We start from the raw sequence: 17,872 nt of genomic DNA, 5'->3' as shown, positions 1-17,872 counted from the left end.
ACAATTTGTACAAATTTGTTTGGCTTTTTGGATTGAATGGGGTCAAAATAAATATTGGATGGAGAAGCTCTAGATACTGACTACTCAATACTATCCTCTATGTTATATAAGATTCTTTTGGAGTCTCAATTGAGAAAAGGCCATTTGAGGGACTGTTTCACAATTAAAAAAAAATATATATATATATATATATATATCCAGTAGAGTTGTATCTTTAAGTAAACAGTTTCAAGCATTTTAACATTAGTTTTCCCGAATCAAGGAATTAGACATTTGTGCCATTTGAACCTTTTTTCCCTATGGTATAAAATTAATTTTCTCTTATTTCTAAAGTCTGATAAAACTGGTAAAAAGGAAAGTGCACTCAACTCAGTAATGAGAGGATCTACATTAACTGAATGTTTTTAAAATGACTTTTAATCCTCAGGACGCTTAAAAGGTGCTACAGTGATTATAAATGCAGGCCTAGAGTCAAACTAAAGGGGCTCTACCACCAATTAAAATAATTGTGACCTTTGGCTCATTACTTTGTTCTTTGAATTCCTCATCTGAAAAATGAGGATGATAGTAATGTTTACCTCACGAGGTTGTTATGAGGATGAAAATACTAACACAAATGCTTAGAAAAGATGAATATTAACTTCTATTATTATCCTTACTCTACAAATTAAAAGTCTTTCATTTTGAAAAATGAATGGTTACCTCAACTGGGTTACATTTTACACCATCACTCTATTTTAGGCTGGTATTATGCCTTGGACATCATTCACGTGAAAGATGAATTAGAAGAGCTAATATACATAGTGAGAAAAGTTTCTTAAGATCTCACATTTTAACATAGGCTTTGTGGCATATATTAAAAATTATAAAGTAATAAATGCAAAATGTTAAATATTCAAACAATAAGTGTAAAAAAAGTACAAGTCTCCCATTCTACTCTGTGCATGTATGTTCTCATCCACTATAATAGGTGCTGCCTATAATTAGCCATTATGTGAAATGCCTATAATTCCCTTATGTGAAAAATGAGGACAAAGGTATGAGTTTTTAAGATTAGAAACATTATGGATATGAAGTACCTAGCACAGTGTCCAGCATATAGGCACTCAAAAAATGGTATATACCATTACAGGAAAGTCTGTGTTCAACTTCCTTACCTTTTCAATGTCTTACCTTAGAGAATTATTGTCAAACGTGAAAATACTTTGTAAATTGTTAAGTGGTAGTCAACATGCAAAGCACACTTATTATTAGATGCCCTTTCTTCAAGAGACTGCTGCAACTGAAACATGACACCAACAGATTTCAAATTTTCATATTCATTTTGATCCTGAAGCAGGACTTTACCAATAACATGCACAGACAGATGATGGCTATACAAAACATTCCTTCTTATTTTTTTAAAAGATTTTATTTATTCATTTGAGAAAGAGAGAGAGCACAAGCCGGGGAAGGGGCAGAGGGAGAGGGAGTAGTGGACTCTCCACTGAGCAGGGAGCCTGATGTGGGGCTTGATCCCAGGACCTAGAGATCATGACCTGAGCCAAAGGCACATGCTTAACCATCTGAGCCACAGGTGCCCCCAAAACATTCCTTTTTTGATAAAATGCAAATTTTATCTAATGGGGTGCCTGGGTGGCTCAGTTGCTTAGGTGTCCAACTCTTGATTTCGACTCAGATCATGATCTCAGGGTAGTGAGATGGAGCCCATGTTGGGCTCTCCACTGGGCATGGAACCTGATTAAGCTGCTCTCTCTCCCTCTCCCCCCCCCGCCCCCACTTCTCTCTCTCTCTCTTTCTCTAAAACAAAAAAACAAAAAATCCCCCCCAAAACAACAAAAACCCCACAAATGTTCCATGGAAAAATCTTTCTAGGAAGGCTTCAATTACTTTTCTACATTTTTAGAGCAAGATTATTATTCTTATTTTCAAAAGACATAAGCAATTGCACATATGCTTGATTAATCTTAAAAGTACTGTGACATGGGTCAGAGCAACAGACCATCAAATGACCAAAGCGCAGAAAAAAAAAAAAGGAAAATATTACTAAGTACATTTGACAATCTGAATTCCTGACAAATGATGAAGCTAAAGACCATAATGCTTTTTCCTAAATGCCACCCCAGTCACCTGAAGTTATAAACTATGAGCTGGAATTAGCTCATGTTGAAGTCTAAAACACGTGGAAATGTTTATCAAATAATTATTTTGGAGGAGAGATGGTAGAGAGGTAACTTTCTAGGAAATGAATTAAAAGCAAAAAAGGTCAGAATCTCTAAAATGGAAAATAAGCAAAGCTGCATTAACAGTGAATAAATTCAGTGACAAGAGCAAAACATGTATCTCTAGAAAGATGAAGAACAAAGCTGGAGAAGAAACCTAAAGCTGGGTTCACAGATTTGCATGTGGATCCACATTTTTTTTTTTTTAAAGATTTTATTTATTTATTTGACAGAGAGAGACAGAGCGAGAGAGGGAACACAAACAGGGGGAGTGGGAGAAGGAGAAGCAGGAGAGGGAGAAGCAGGCTTCCTGCCAAGCAGGGAGCCCGATGTGGGGCTCGATCCCAGGACCCTGGGATCATGACCTGAGCCGAAGGCAGACGCTTAACGACTGAGCCACCCAGGCGCCCCTGGGGCCACATATTTAAATGTTCACTAGTATTTCACCATCCCAGCGATGGTACCTTTCATATTAAGTATATGTAACTGTGATATTTTAAGTGATGGGGAAAAAAACTGACGTGGAAAAAAACTGTGGACAGTCTTGAAGTTATTCTGAAAGTTAAACCAGCATTTATCTTGATTACAATTGTGAATATATTCGGCCTTGAAATTTAAGTATCAAATTTTTAAGTAAAAATCTATTGATTCCTATTGTCAACAAACTACCAAATTATTCTTATATTCTCCTCTTATCAATCTAAGTTGACACTAAGAATAAAGTCTCAGTGATCATCATATTATCTTATTAAAACAGCTGGGGAGCTTTGTTCATATAGAACAATATTTGCCATGTATAATCATGTGATTTCTCTCTCTTTTTGAAGTATTGAGCAAATGAAGTTGTAAACCAAATCCAATAGAACAAAATTATCAGCAGGGAGTGATATAAAGTCAAATTTTAAAACAGTGGATTTAATTAAAACCAATCTTTAAACAGATTTATTTGATAGTGGTTTTGTATGTATTAACACAAAGACAATGATGATATTATGAAGTACATTCTAGGGTTTGGTGCCCTATTTTTCTCTTGTATTACTTTACTACTTTAAAGCAGGCAAATTCCAAAACCCTATGAAATTAATATTTTCAGTCAGAGAAACATTAATCTTGGAAAAATGAGCAAGAAAACAGCTTTTAAAGGTTAGGAGTGGGAATCACTGGGAATAATGGGAAACATTCTCAGCTGATTTTAGAAAAGCCAATAAACAGGGCGCCTGGGTGGCTCAGTTGGTTAAGTGACTGCCTTTGGCTCAGGTCATGATCCTGGAGTCCCAGGATCGAGTCCCGCATCGGGCTCCCTGCTCGGCGGGGAGCCTGCTTCTCCCTCTGACCCTCCCCCCTCTCATGTGCTCTCTCTCTCTCATTCTCTCTGTCTCAAATAAATAAATAAAATCTTTAAAAAAAAAAAAAAGAAAAGAAAAGCCAATAAACATTTATTTAATGACATAAAAAGACTGCTCTATAACCACCCATTTCAGGTTTTTTTTCTTTTCAATGGAAAGAAAATAAACTAAAAAATAAAACTAGTAATAATAAGGGTTCAAAAAATATGTTTTTTAACTAGTTCCTCCACTTTTTCTTCAGAGGAAAAACACTAGCATGTAGAAGCCATTTTATTTTATTTTGTTTTGTTTTATTTTATTTTAAAAAAGATTTATTTATTTATTTTATGGGGGAGAGGGAAAGGGAGGTTTTTTTTTTTAAGATTTTATTTATTTGAGAGAGAGAGAGCAGAGAGAGCGAGTGAGCTGGGGGGAGGGGCAGAGGAAGAGGGAGAAGCAGGTTCCCCACTGAGCCTGGAGCCTGACATGGGGGCTCCATTCCAGGACCCTGGGATCATGACCTAAGCCCAATGCAGACACTTAACTGACTGAGCCATCCTGGCACCCGGGAGAGAGAGTCTTAATCAGACTCCACATGGAGCCCCACGCAGGGCTTGATCTCACAACCCTGAGATCACGATCTGAGCCAAAACCAAGAGTTTGATGCTCACCTGACCGTGCCACCTAGGCACCCCATAAAAGCCTTTTCAAAAGAGGAAAATGAAAATGATTATTTTCCCAAAACTGGTGGACTGAAATTCTTTTGTATTGAAAGCACAGAAAAATGTAAGACCCAACATTTGAATCAAATATTAAACTACCCAGAGCAAGCTCACTGCTTTATGACTCAAAAGTAAAAACGAGGGGCACCAATGGTTAAGCTTCCAACTCTTGGTTTCAGCTCAGGTCATGATCTCAGGGTCATGAGATCCAGCTCAAGTTGGGTTCCCCACTCAGTGCAGTCTGCGTGAGATTCTCTCTCCCTCTCCCTGCCCCTCCCCATTGTGCTCTCTCTCTCTCAAATAAATAAATAAATCTTAAAAAAAAAAAAAAGTAAAAGAAGCACAGAGAACATACAAAACATATGCAAATAACTATTCTAAAATAAAACGCATTCTCTCCATCAGAAAAAATCATCACACACAACTCACTAACAACAAAGTACAATTCAAAGCCACATATGAAACTATGAATAAAAATGCAAACTATGTACTGCCTTCAACGAAATAGTATGGAATATTTCCTACTGACTACTTTTTTTTTTTAATTTTAATTTTAATTTTTTTAAAGATTTTATTTATTTGACAGAGACACAGCAAGAGAGGGAACACAAGCAGGGGGAGTGGGAGAGGAAGAAGCAGGCCTCCCGCTGTGCAGGGAGCCCGATGCGGGGCTCAATCCCAGGACCCCGGCATCGACGAAGGCAGACGCTTAATGACTGAGCCACCCAGGCGCCCCTACTGACTACTTTTAAAAGTTGGTAGTTACAGCATGAATGGAAAACATGTGAAAACTGCAAACTGAAATTTTTAAAGGAAACTAAAAGACGTGTAACAAACACTTGAAAAGTTGAATATTTAAAACATGGAGAGCCCCTGTCGCACATAATTTTGTTCTCAATTTTAATCATTTAAAACAATTTTTTGATAGAGGGACAAACATACAGAAAACTTTGAATAGTAAGTATATGAGAATGTAAAAAATTCAACTCAAAAAACAATTAATAAGCAATATATGTTAGGTTCAAAAATGCCAATCAATAATGACAGTGTTAAAAAGTGAAATGTTTTCTCAATAAATAACTTTACCATAAAACAGTAGTTCCCACTGATTTGGCAATATTCTGAAAGATAAACATAAAACTAATTCAAAATAGGCTACATCTAAATCTGTTAATTTACAAAAAGAAACTTCCTAGAAATGTCTGCAAAGCAAATTCACTTTGCTCTTAGTTGATAACATTTTTAAAACAAATGTGCTTAAAAATTTTGCACAAATACCATTTTTCTTTACTACAGTTTCTCAATTTGCCTATATAAATCCATCTTAAATGTACTTTTCAGCTTTGGAAAAAATCTAACATGTAGCAATGTTCATAAGAGTAACACAGACATGTTTGAAAATCTTATTAAACTGTAACGGTAGAGGTAAGCCACTCTATCTTACTTTGGTAATAGTTTCCGTTATGAAACAGAACAGCATTTTTTGGCTGACGTAATTCTTAGGTTCATATATTTTTTGTTTTTTTCACTTTCTTTCTTCATTTGGCAAAGAAGATAGACAAGGGAAACCTTTCATTACTATAACAAAATGAATATAATAAATTGTAGCTAGGCAAATTCTGTTACAAAAGGTATCCATGCAGTAGACTCCAGCCCCTGCACAGGAGACATCCATTTCATGTTATTTAGAAAATCCATTTTTTTTAAAGCAAATACTTTTGCTGAAATGCTCAACTTGAAAAAGGGTTGGGTTTTTTGTCTGCAATGCATTCTTCCTAAAGTAATACAGTTGATATAAAGTGCTAAGTCCCACAAATATAAGTATATATACCTATACTCTCTCATTAAAGAAGCTCAATTCAAGTTGCTTAATCTGCACTTGCTACACAGGTATAATACACAGTGTACTACAGATACATACTAGTAAAATTTTTTATATATGTCAGTTTATATCTATTGAAGTTTACCACAAGTATATGGTCACTTGGATTTTCAGAATTACTTTGCCATTAAACAGAATTATGCTTCTCTTTTACAAAATGCAGCAATGTTTACTATAATTAAGCGTCAATAACGAAATATTTAACTTCAAGTAGAAGCACAATACATGAAAATATTATACCTTGCTGTTATTTTAAAAAATATTGAACTAAAAAAGGCATCTATGATGGGGCAGTGGTAGCTACTGTAAACTTTAATACTTGAGCAATTCATCCTCCAAAGGTAGGCTGTTACATGCTACAAAAGAGGAAAAGTTTTTTCCCCTAATTAAAAAAAAGACAAAACCCTCTTTTTAAAACATAATTGAAGTGTCCCTTAAAATGGTTCTAGGATAAAGTCGTTGAAAATGATGAAATAAAAGCCACCAGGCAAATCATAATGATTAACAAGAACGACTTTGGAGAGAGACTTAGGTTCATATTCTTGGCTATACCACTTACAGAAACTTGTGACCTTCATTCAACAAGTTCCTTAATCCCTTTCAGCCTCAATTTTTTCACCTGCAAAACTGGTTATTGCGCTGCATAAGAGATAGCAAAGGAGGTATTATTAGCACTGAGCCTGGCACTTACCCCTCAGTAAGGTGGGAATAATCATTACTGTCAAGATAAACTTGGGGTGGGGAGGAGGCTCATTAGTGACCTTGCAAAAGCTAGGGTCCTTGCATTAAAACCCACTCTTCTTGCTTGGTAGTTTAACTATTGGTACTTTTCTGCTATTCACTTTTAGTGTAAAGAACTCTAAAGAACCAAGAAGTAAAAGTGGGAGAGTGTTAAAAACCGAATTTTACAGGTAGCAAGAACCTGGACTCAGGCAAAACTCTGTGCTGCAGAATCTGTCAGTGGGCCGTCATCCTACCTTTCAAACATCCTACAGATCCCCAAGTTAATAGAGGGTTAGGAGGATATTTCCCGGTATATGCCTTTTAAAACAAAATCACTTCAGGCAAAAGAAAAGTCTAGCACCCAGCACAGTACTGAAGATGATGAATTCCTAATTATTTGTCGAATGAATCAATACAAGTGTACATTTCAGACAGAAACTAACTACCCAGGAACACCGACGTATCGGACAAAATTTTCATTTTCTATCCTGGAGTCCCTTTCCTCACCAAGCACTCAATAGTTAAAGCTCTATCTTCACTTATTTAAACAAACAAACAAACAAACAAAAAAACCGAATGAGATAGGAATTATTCCTAATTTCACTAAAAAGAAGTAAGCTTTAAAAACGGGCAAATAAACTGCCTAGTTAGTTACACGGCTGGTAAGATACAGAAGCAGCTGGGATTCGAACTCACATCTCCTAGGCTTCCAAGTCCAAGCTGTTTTGGCTACACTAAAGTTTGCGTCTCCACTTGTCTCTGTACACTGTCCAGTGGAGAGAACATTTATCATTAAGCTTTCTTTTTTCTCCTCTGATGCCAGCCCTTCCATTTCACACCACCTCCTATTCTGGACCATAAACTAAATACAACAGCAGGCAAGGTGCTCTAATTCTAGGAGTCCGGGTATACGCGCGAAGAACAGAAATCTGTTTTACTTGTTACGCCGGACGAAGGTCCTGCGCCACCACCACAAACGACAAACACACACTAGGGTCCAGAGAGGCTGCAGACCGCGCCCAGGTCTCAAGTTTTAGTCAAGGCCCACGTTCAGGCCAGGCGAGGAGAGAGGTTATCCTTCCCTGACACCCCCGCCAAGGCGGGAGCACAGAAGAGAAGGCTGGAGTCGCAGTAACAGTACAAACAATAAACCCTTAAAGCCCCTCTTCAGCCCGTTAAACGCACTTACTTGAGCGAAGTAATTGCAAGACACAAGGCCGGCACCGGCAACGGGAAGGGCTCCTCTACCCTCCAGCCCAGGCTCTGGCGGTGACGACATCGGGGCCGCGCCGCGGAGAGCGAAGGCCCGTCGCCAGGCCACGAGCACAGCGCACGGAGCGCGCGCTCACGGCAGGGGCGGGGTAGCATGCCGGCGCCACCTTTAAACGTCACGCGCGGGGCTCCGGTTCTGGACTAAAGGGTTTGAACATGTCGCGCCTGAAGGGAGTGGCGGAGCGGGATACCCGAGTGGGTTTCAGAGCTGAGAGGAGAGACTTCGGTGCTTCAGTACCGCAGGGGCTGTTAAAGGCAGCGAGGAAGAGCGGCCAGCTAAACCTTTCGGGTCGGAATCTCAGTGAAGGTAAGATCCAGAGGTACGACCAGATTGTGCTATTAGAAAGCACTTGCCCCTGGCAGACTCCCTTTCCTTGGCCTGCTTTTTTTGACCATCTTTGCCACAGTCTCCTAACCAGGACCCCCGGGCTCTAATTCAGGCACCCATCACATTCCCACTGGTTCGGTCTGGCCCGTTCGGTTCCTACTTTTCTGAGCATATTTCTTAAATTGAGGATCAAGATAGATGCCACACAAAGTGAATTTGAGACCATCCTCAAAAACCTAGTAAAGATCAACAAGCACCTATCTGGATACCATGAATGAATAATAGCCAAATGCTCTTGTGATTGTCTCTTGTGTAAGGGAGGGATTGGGGAGAGAGAATATAGCATTCTTCCTGTAATGTTTTTCTCTACTTATATTCAGGTTTTAGGCTATCTGGGATTGAAACCTTCCATTTTCCTTATAATGATTGCTTTTTTATTGTGTCATATATAGAGTAGACCAAGCAAATACTTTCGGAACAAATGAAAGGGTATATGACATAAAATCTCTGCTCTATCTGGAAAAGCTTTTAATCAATGGAAACATAAATATTTTAAAACTACAGATGTACATACACATTTGTTTTTCTCAGAGGCTGGAACATTTTCCTTGATACCTGACTAGGGCTTTTTGCTTCCTGTAGGACTCTGCACAAAGGTCACACCTCATACAGGCCCTTCCTAACTACCCTAATCAATAAATACCATTGCTAACACTATGGTTTTTTTTTTACCTGTTTAATTTTTTAATAACATTTATCACTATCAGAATTTATATTATGTATTTGTTTATTGTCTTCCCTGCTCTCCCACTAGAATGTTAGTTTCATGAAATCAAGGAGCTTTGTGTTATTCATTGTTGTCTCACTAACAACCAAAATACTGCTTGGTTCATAATAGATTCTTATTAAATGTTTGTGGAAGAAATAAGTGAATGAATGAATATTTCTGAATACTAAGTGGTGTACTGGAACGTACTTTTTGATTGGACCCAGATGATTTTGTCTATTAAAGTTTAAGGGAGCAAATGAATTTTGACTCTTAACTCCATGATGACATGATCAGGACTGTTTAGGTTATTACTGTGTAAACAGAGCTTACCACAATACCTGGCACATACTAGGTACTCAATAAATTATGTTGAATGAGTGGGTGTATAGTTTTTCATAGAGGAGAAAAATATAAATGGGAGAAGCACATGGTATTTGTACCTTATAAATCAAAAAGAAATCCTTGTTATCATAATGTAGAATGTGTTTATCTAGCTATAGCCTTCAACATCTCTTGTCGTTCAAACTTTGACACCCAAACCACTGTAATTCTGAAACATGTATAGCCCCTCGTGGAGCCATGCTCCTTATCTGCGTATCTTTGCTCATGTAACTTTGAGATGGTTCATCTCACTGTACCTTATTTTCTCATTTATAATGTGGTAGTGATAATAGGGCCTACTAAGATTTAATTGAGATAATACACACAAAGTCCTTGGTAATAAAAAGGACACAGTAAAAATTATCATTTTTATTGCTATCACTGTTAACATTGTAATAGCTTCCTAAATGCTTTCCTGGATTTCTTAAGTCTCACACTCTAAAACAGTGTCCTTACCAAGAGTTATCTTTCTAAAACCTGGATCTTATTATGTCACTCACATTTAATGACTCCCCATACATCATAAGATTCAGTATAAAGTTCTTAGTGCAACATACAAAAACCTTTTGAAATCTTGCCCTTAAGTATTTACAAGGCCCTCCCATCTTTTCTCAGTATCCTATACTTTAACAACGACAGTAATGAAAAATTCTTTTCCCCAAACAACTAATCTTTTAAAACAGTCTTTTAGATTGTAGAACAAGTCTCTTTAGAATAGTTTTAGGTTTCCAGAAAATTGAACAGATAGTACAGAGTTCCCATATACACCCTTACCCCAGCTTTTGGTTTCCCTTTATTAACATCTTACATTAATGTTAGTGTACTTGTTACAGTTGATGAACTAATATTGATACATTATTATTAATTAAAATCCATAGTTCACATTACTGTTCACTCTTAGTATTGTATAGTTCTATGAGTTTTGACAAATGCATAATGTCCTGTATCCACCATTATGGTATCATATAGAACAGTTTTACTGCCCTAAAAATCCTCTGGGCTCTACCTATTCATTCTGGCAAGCCTGGCAGCCACCATTCTTTCTGCTCCTGTAGTTTTGCCTTTCCCCAAATACCATATAATTGGAATTATACAATAAGTAGCTTTTTCAGACTGGCTTTTTTCACTGAGCAGTATGCATTTAAGGTCCTTCCATGTCTTTTTGTGGCTTGATAATTCATTTCTTTTTATCCCTGGATATTACTCTATGGTATGGATGTGCCATTTTATCCATTTACTTTTTGAAGGGCATTTTTGTTGCTTCTAGTTATTGGCAGTTATGAATGAAGCTGCTATTTGTGCTCAGGTTTTTGTGTGGACGTAAATTTTCAACTAATTGGGTGTAAACTTAGAGTGCCATTGCTAGATCACATGGTAAGACTACGCTTAGCTTTGTAGGAAATTGCCAGACTGTCTTCCAGAATGGAGGTAGCATTTTGCATTCTCAACAGCAATGAATGAAAGTTCCTCTTCTACTTCCTTGCTGCTATTTGGTATTAGGTTTTTGGAGTTTAGCCATTCTATTAAGTATGTAGTCCTGTCTCAATGTTGTTTTAGTTTCCTATTCCCTAATGACATATGATGTGGAACATCTTTTCATATGCTTGTTTGCCATCTGTATATCTTCTTTGGTGTGGTGCCTTTTCAGATCTTTTGTCCATTTTTTAATTGGGTTGTTTGTTTTCTTACTGTTGAGCATGGTTGTCCTTTGCCTTTTCATGCTGCATGTCTCTGTTCAGTAAGTTAGGGTTCAATGAATAAGTGATACATAAAAGGCCAATGGCCTGTTAGGATTTTTTAAAGTCTGTGTTATATGACATATAGATGAAAGCTACATAAGTGGTTTTGTTTTTTGACATAAGTTAGTTGTAGAAAAATGATTACTATTTTCTGATAAACTTTTACTATCTTGTCCCTTTTACTGTTATACTTTTTAAAATATACTCATTTTTTAAAAAGTCTTCTTGGGGTGCCTGGGTGGTTCAGTTGGTTAAGCATCCAACCCTTAATTTCGGATCAAGTCATGATCTCAGGGTCCTAAGATCGAGCCCTATGTCGGGCTCCACACTGGGCGTGGAGCTTGCTTAAGATGCTCATTCTCCCTCTCCCTCTGCCCTCTCCCCACCCCCCACCCCCCTTTTTCTCTCTATGTCCAAATAAATAAATAAAAATAAAAAAGACATTATTTTTATTATTATCATTATTTTTATTATTATCTCCAAATGTTATTACCTAAAATTATGAATTATGTTCAAAAGCGATTATCAAACATGGCTTTCTGATTACTATCAATATGTATGAGATATCATGAGATATTTTATATGAAAGATATGAGATAATAAATATGAAAGTGTTTGAATGCTGTGGGGAGTTACAGACACTTATTTAAATTGCATTTGTTATATATCTGCTATCTGTGGTTCTTCCAGATATTGTGAAGAAGCAAATTAACACTTCAAACAATTTATAGTCACATAGGCATTTTAATATGTTTTATTCAAATTTATTTATTAAGAATTGCACTTATTGAACAAATAACAAATTTTTGTGTTGTACTCCAGGTCTTTCTTCCCTCCATATTTATGCAGCAATTTAAAATTGCTCGTGTCCATTATTTCTATATTGGAAAAATAGAACCTAGCCTTTCATTTTGATGTATATAACCCAAAGCAGTTAAAATTCTGTTTATTCTTTCTCTTAGATGGTGGCCTTCTTGAATTGATTCTTCTTAGTGGAAGCTCTAAGAGCAGTGAGGCATTTTATTACCCTAATAGGTTGTTAACTGGTACCCAGTACACCTTAATTTCTACCTGTAACTGAAATGAGTACTCTTGATGGCTTTTAGTACCCTTTCTTTTGATAGGCCATAGTTCTTTTATGAAAATACCCATTTATCATTTTCTTCTTTATAAAAGCATTGTGTCTATTATAGAAAAAGTATAATCTATAGAAAGCATAAAAAGGGAAAATAATCATTCAGGGTTAGTCACTGTTGATATTTTGAAGGTTTTTCTTCTAAAGTTTTTTTGTGTGAATACAATGTATAATTTGCCTTGTGTTTTTTATTTTAAACAAATTTAGAATTGTACTGAGTCCTGCTGTACTTCTGTTTGGACATTTTTTGGTGTCACTTGAATAATCTGATTATTTTTAATGACTATAATATTTCATCTTATGACTACTATAATTTACTTAAATATTTGAATATTGTTGGCAGTTTTAAAGTTATCATTCTTGAGTGTCAGTCCTATAAACTGACAAAGGCGTGCTGAAACAAAATAACTGTTAATAACCAACTTCAAAGAAGAATATTAGAAATATTCTGGAAATTTTTGAATGACAGCTCTTTTTCTGAACAAGTACACAAAAATATATCATTGTTTGATTTAGTATGGATATTGCAGCTTTTTCATTGGATCAGATAAAAGAAAGATGGATTGAATAGGAGGTATTGATTGCTTGTGGTTACGTGACATTGGTAGAATAGTAGTGTAGAAAATGTTTTTGGGTGATACATCAAAAACTGAATGAAAGTAAAAGGTACCAGAGTTTGGAACAAAAAGAATGCTGTGAATTTTAAAGGAAACCACATTGTTGAACTGACAGGAGAATTGGTAAGTGGATACTTTACTAAACAAACCAATTAAATTTATTTGGAAACCATTATTTGAAAGGGAAATATGGGTATAAGGGTATCCTTATTTTGAAGAGAGCAGTTTGGTTAGTTTCCATTTGTGGAATTAAGTAAATAGGTTTAGGGCTTCTAGGCCTCACGATGTCATGCCATCTGTTTAAAGGTACTGAGAATCTGCATTTTTCAGTATGTACAGTTTGTTATGACACAGTAAAAAGTGTAACATAAACCATATATTTCCCAAGTTTTAAACAGCCATCCTTAAATCTCTATTAACTGTGTTCTGCTTTACTATTTAGCTTAACTCTATTTTGACTACTGGTTGTCTTAATCGAATTTAATAGTCTAAACCGCTAATAAGAATTAACCAAAGTATCACATTTTAATAACAAATAATTCCAGAAAGAAACTATTGAGTGGATCATCCAAATAAGCTATTCTTGAACATTCTTAGAAATGAAAACAAGAGGAAAGTGTTTTAATCTGTATATAATAGCAGAATCTTGAGGTAAACATTTAGTTTTTAGTATACTGAAATCCAGGGAAGTCTGCTTGTTTGGGTTATGAAACAAGGAACTAGATGGTTAATTAAAAGTGCCATTCCTATTTCTTGGTCTGTTAAAATAGTTCTGAACTTCAGTGTTTCAATCTCTTGAAAAGTGTATCTCGAGTGTACTATCAGTGCCAAATGTGTTTAATAAATTAGTGCAGAACTTAAACTTATCCCTATATTAATATGTTCACTCATTTGCATTTTAGTATGTTTTCTTGAGTAGGAGAGGACAGAGGGTGTTAGTTAAGTGAATGCCATCTGTCATAGTTATTGTCACAGGAAAAGTACAGATTGGGAAGAATGGAATTACAGTTTCAGTGAGGCTTATCTTCACTATAAAGCTGAATGTACCGTCAAATTAAAGTATAAATTCAAACTTGTTTTTCTCTTAAAGCGATTGGTAAAAATGTTTTCTTTTTTATATGTTAAACATTGTTTCTTTTTCTTTTTCTTTTTTTTTTTTTTACAGTATCCTGCTGGACTTCAGGAGAGAACAGTTCTCTTCATGCATTCTAACATAACAATGACTAAGGTGTTCTAAAACACAAAGATACATTCCTCTGGGTCAATCTCAAGCTGAAACTGAGTTAATCCTTTCTATATAACTATTTAATTTTACTCTGGTGGTGTGTGTGTGTGTATAAATGTATGAGTGTATTTGTTTCTTATTAAACTTTAAAGATAGTCTGAAAGTGACACTGCAGTATTGTGGATCGTCAGTATGGGATTCTTTCTTTAATGTAAAGGGGCCACTGTGGAGAAATTTGGATGTTTATCAATGAGCTTTCCCTGATCTTTTACATAGTGCTGGATCTACTGCTTTATTCCTGTAAAATCCTCATAATTCGGTAGAGGGTTTAGTGAATGGCATTTGTAGGATAAGCTGATATTAAAATATTGTTCTGCACCTAGCAGAATACTTTTTGTATTACTACTGCTGCATCCTACCTAGCTTTTATGTTACTGTGGGGCCCTCTTATTTAATCAACAAGGAAATTGGTAACCAGAGATGTTGGATTACTGGCCAGTTTGATTAGTTGCGCAGTTTAAACCAACACTTAGTTCTCTGACTCTTTGGTCAGTGATACATCCATGATGTGATACGGTGTATTATAGTTTAATATATTTACAACCGTTTAGCAGATGGAATCTACATATACAAGGGTATAGACCTTAATAGGAATGATTACGATTTTCTACTTTAAGGAAATATCATATACTATGGGTGATCATTGTATCTATGCAACTGTTCAAAACCATCAAAATAGATTTTTAAATTTCATGGTTTGTTGCTTCTGTAGTTTACTGGCTACACATTCTTTTAGCCTTCCATGTAAACACCATTTTAAACATTTTTTTTTTATTTCTTCTCTGTTTCTTCCCTTACCCACTTCTAAGTATCTTCCCCAAATTAGACAGTTCTCTGCCATCAACTCATCTGTAGTCCCCATTTCTATAATTAGCTATTGTCAGTGGAAGATAAAGTAATATGCACCAAAAAAACATGCAAAGGAATCTTTTCTCAGTCTTCGTTAATGGCCATTCTGTTCATTGTGGAAGCCTCTAGTTACATATGGCTATTTAAATGTTAATTAACCAAAATTAAATAAAATTAAAAATCATGTTCTTTAGCCACATTTTAAGTGTTGTATGCAGCTAGCGGCTACCATATTGAATAGTGCAGCATATAGGATATTTCCATCATTGCAGAAAGCTGTATCAAGTAGTACTGTTTGAAACAATTATCATCTTGTGAGAAATATATATATGTGTGTGTGTAGGTGTATATATGTATGTGTATTTATGCATATATATGTATCTCAATTTGTTTATTCATTTGATATATATATATACATATATGTGAATATATGCATACATAAGATTACCTTGATATATTACATCATCTTTATTTTATTTTGAGTTAACCTTATTGGGATATAATTTATAAACAATGTATGCATCCATTTTAAGTGTACCATTCAGCGAGTTTTGATATATATATATGTACACACACACACATAAATATACACATACATACAGTTGTGTAACCACTACCGCAGTAAAAAATATAGAGTATTTCCAACACTCAAAAAGTTCCCTTATGCCCTTTTTTTGTCAGTCAACCCCCACTGCTAATTCCACACAACCGGTGATCTGCTTTTTGTCAGTATAGATTAGCTGCTTCTAGAATTTCATTTAAACGGAATTATACATTTGCAATTTTTGTTTTGTTTTGGGCTTCTCTTGCTTAGTATGTTTTCTGAGGTTCATCCCTGTTGTTTATATCAGTAGTTTTTTTTATTGTTGAGTAATAGTCTGTTGTATGTATATACCTCAGTTTGTTTATCCATTCACCTGTGATCAACATTTGATTTGCTTCTAGTTTTTGGCTGTTATGAATAAAACTGCCATGAGCTTTCAAGTAAAGTCTTCGTGTAGACTTATGTTAGCATTCCTGTTGAGTTACATACCTGGGAGTAGAATTGCTTGACATATAGTAATAAGTGTATATTTAACTTTATAAGAATTTACTAAGCTTTTTGCTCCCAGTAAACATGGGAGATTCATTTGCTCCAGATCATTACCAACACTTTGTATTGTCAGTCTTTTTGACATTAGCATTCTTGTGCTTGTATTATAGTACCTCCTTATGATTTTATTTATATTTCCTTAATGACTCATGATGTTGAGCATCTTTTTCAATGTTCATTGGCCATTTGTATATCTTCTGCCAAGTGTTCAGATTTTTTGTCTATTTTTAAATTGGGCTATTTGTATTTAAGTTGTAAGAACTTTTATATTTGGGGGACAGAAGTACTTCAGATATCTATCTCTATTGATATCTAATATATTTTCCTGGTCTGAGGATTAATAATTTCTTTAGAAAAACATAAGTTTTCAGTTTTGAGGAAGTCCAATTTATCAATTATTTTTCTTTTGGGATTTGTACTTTTTCTGTACTAAGAAATTTTATCCATCCAGGGGCTGTGAAGATTTTCTCCTCTGCTTTCTTTTAGAAGTTTTATAGTTTTGTCTTTCATATTTAAGTCTATGATCTATTTTAAGTTAATTTTAGAGTATGTCATAAGGTAAAGGTGGAGGTTCATTTTTTTATCCATATGAATTTACAGTTCCAGTGCCATTTGTTGAAAAGACTATTTCTTATTAAATTGGCACTTCTGTTGAAAATAATTGATAATATATTATTGCATGGAATATTCCTGAACTCATCTTTTCTATTGATTTATATATCTTTATACTAATACACTGTCTTGACAAGTTTTATGGTAAGACTTTAAATCAAGTACCATTAAGTTCTACAACTTTTTTCTACTGTTTCAAAAATTATTTTATCTATTTTAGTTCTTTTGCATTTTGATAATACATTTTAGAATCAGCTTGTTAATTTCTGTGGAAATGCCCTCTGAGATTTTGATTAGGATTGTGCTGAATCTGTAAGTCACCTTGGGGAGAAGTGACAACTTAATTAGTTTGTAATGTGGTATATTTATCTGCTTATCTAGACCTCTAAATTTTCACAGCAATATTTTTATTTTTCATACCAAAGGTTTTGCATATATTTGTTAAGCTTAGCCCTATTTCATGGTTTTAGATGCTGTGTCTTATAAATCTTTAAGCATTTAAAAAATATTTTCATTTATTGATTGCTAATACATAGAAGCACAGTTGATTTTTGTATATTAACCTTGAATTCTGTGGAATCTCTAAACCCATTCCATATAATTTTTTTATAGATTCCTTAGGATTTTCTGCATAGATGATCATGTTTTCTACTAATAGAGATGGTTTTACTTTTTCCTTTCCGATCTGAATGCCATTTATTTATTTTCCTTATCTTACTACATTGGTCAGGACCCAGAGTAAAATTCTGAAGTAGTGATAATGGGCGAAAGCACTTAGTCTTTACCGTTATGTATGATGTTAGCTATATGCTTTTCATAGAAACCCTCTGTTAGGTCAAAGGAATTCCCGTCAGTACTTAGGTTTTTGAGAGCTTCTTCTTGTTTATTTTTGTCAGATACTTTTTTTTTTTTTTTTTG

At 35.2% G+C, this 17,872-nt stretch overlaps 2 protein-coding genes across 6 annotated transcripts in view; one reads left to right on the top strand and one right to left on the bottom strand.

Annotated features, from left to right (window-relative positions):
- Positions 1-8,130, bottom strand: part of SRSF11 (serine and arginine rich splicing factor 11) — a 44,323-nt gene extending 36,193 nt beyond the window's left edge. For 3 of the 4 annotated variants that reach the window (XM_044914536.1, XM_021678143.1, XM_021678148.1), the window contains exon 1: positions 8,064-8,112. The gene's annotated coding sequence lies outside the window, so the exon portion shown is untranslated. Of the gene's footprint in view, positions 1-8,063 lie in introns of all 4 variants that reach the window. The other variant, XM_021678144.1, reaches the window with a different exon arrangement.
- Positions 8,131-8,280: 150 nt separating this feature from the next.
- The window catches only part of LRRC40 (leucine rich repeat containing 40), a 47,389-nt gene continuing 37,797 nt past the window's right edge, over positions 8,281-17,872 (top strand). For both annotated transcript variants that reach the window (XM_021678110.1, XM_021678109.1), the window contains exon 1: positions 8,281-8,453. In XM_021678110.1, the coding sequence (XP_021533785.1) occupies positions 8,303-8,453 (151 nt within the window). In that variant the 5' untranslated portion in view covers positions 8,281-8,302. The remainder of the gene's footprint in view (positions 8,454-17,872) is intronic.

Source organism: Neomonachus schauinslandi, chromosome 4 (assembly GCF_002201575.2).
Source record: "Neomonachus schauinslandi chromosome 4, ASM220157v2, whole genome shotgun sequence".
Taxonomy (NCBI): domain Eukaryota; kingdom Metazoa; phylum Chordata; class Mammalia; order Carnivora; family Phocidae; genus Neomonachus; species Neomonachus schauinslandi.
The sequence above is the reverse complement of the archived record's forward strand: the minus strand, read 5'-3'. Positions and strand labels throughout refer to the sequence as shown.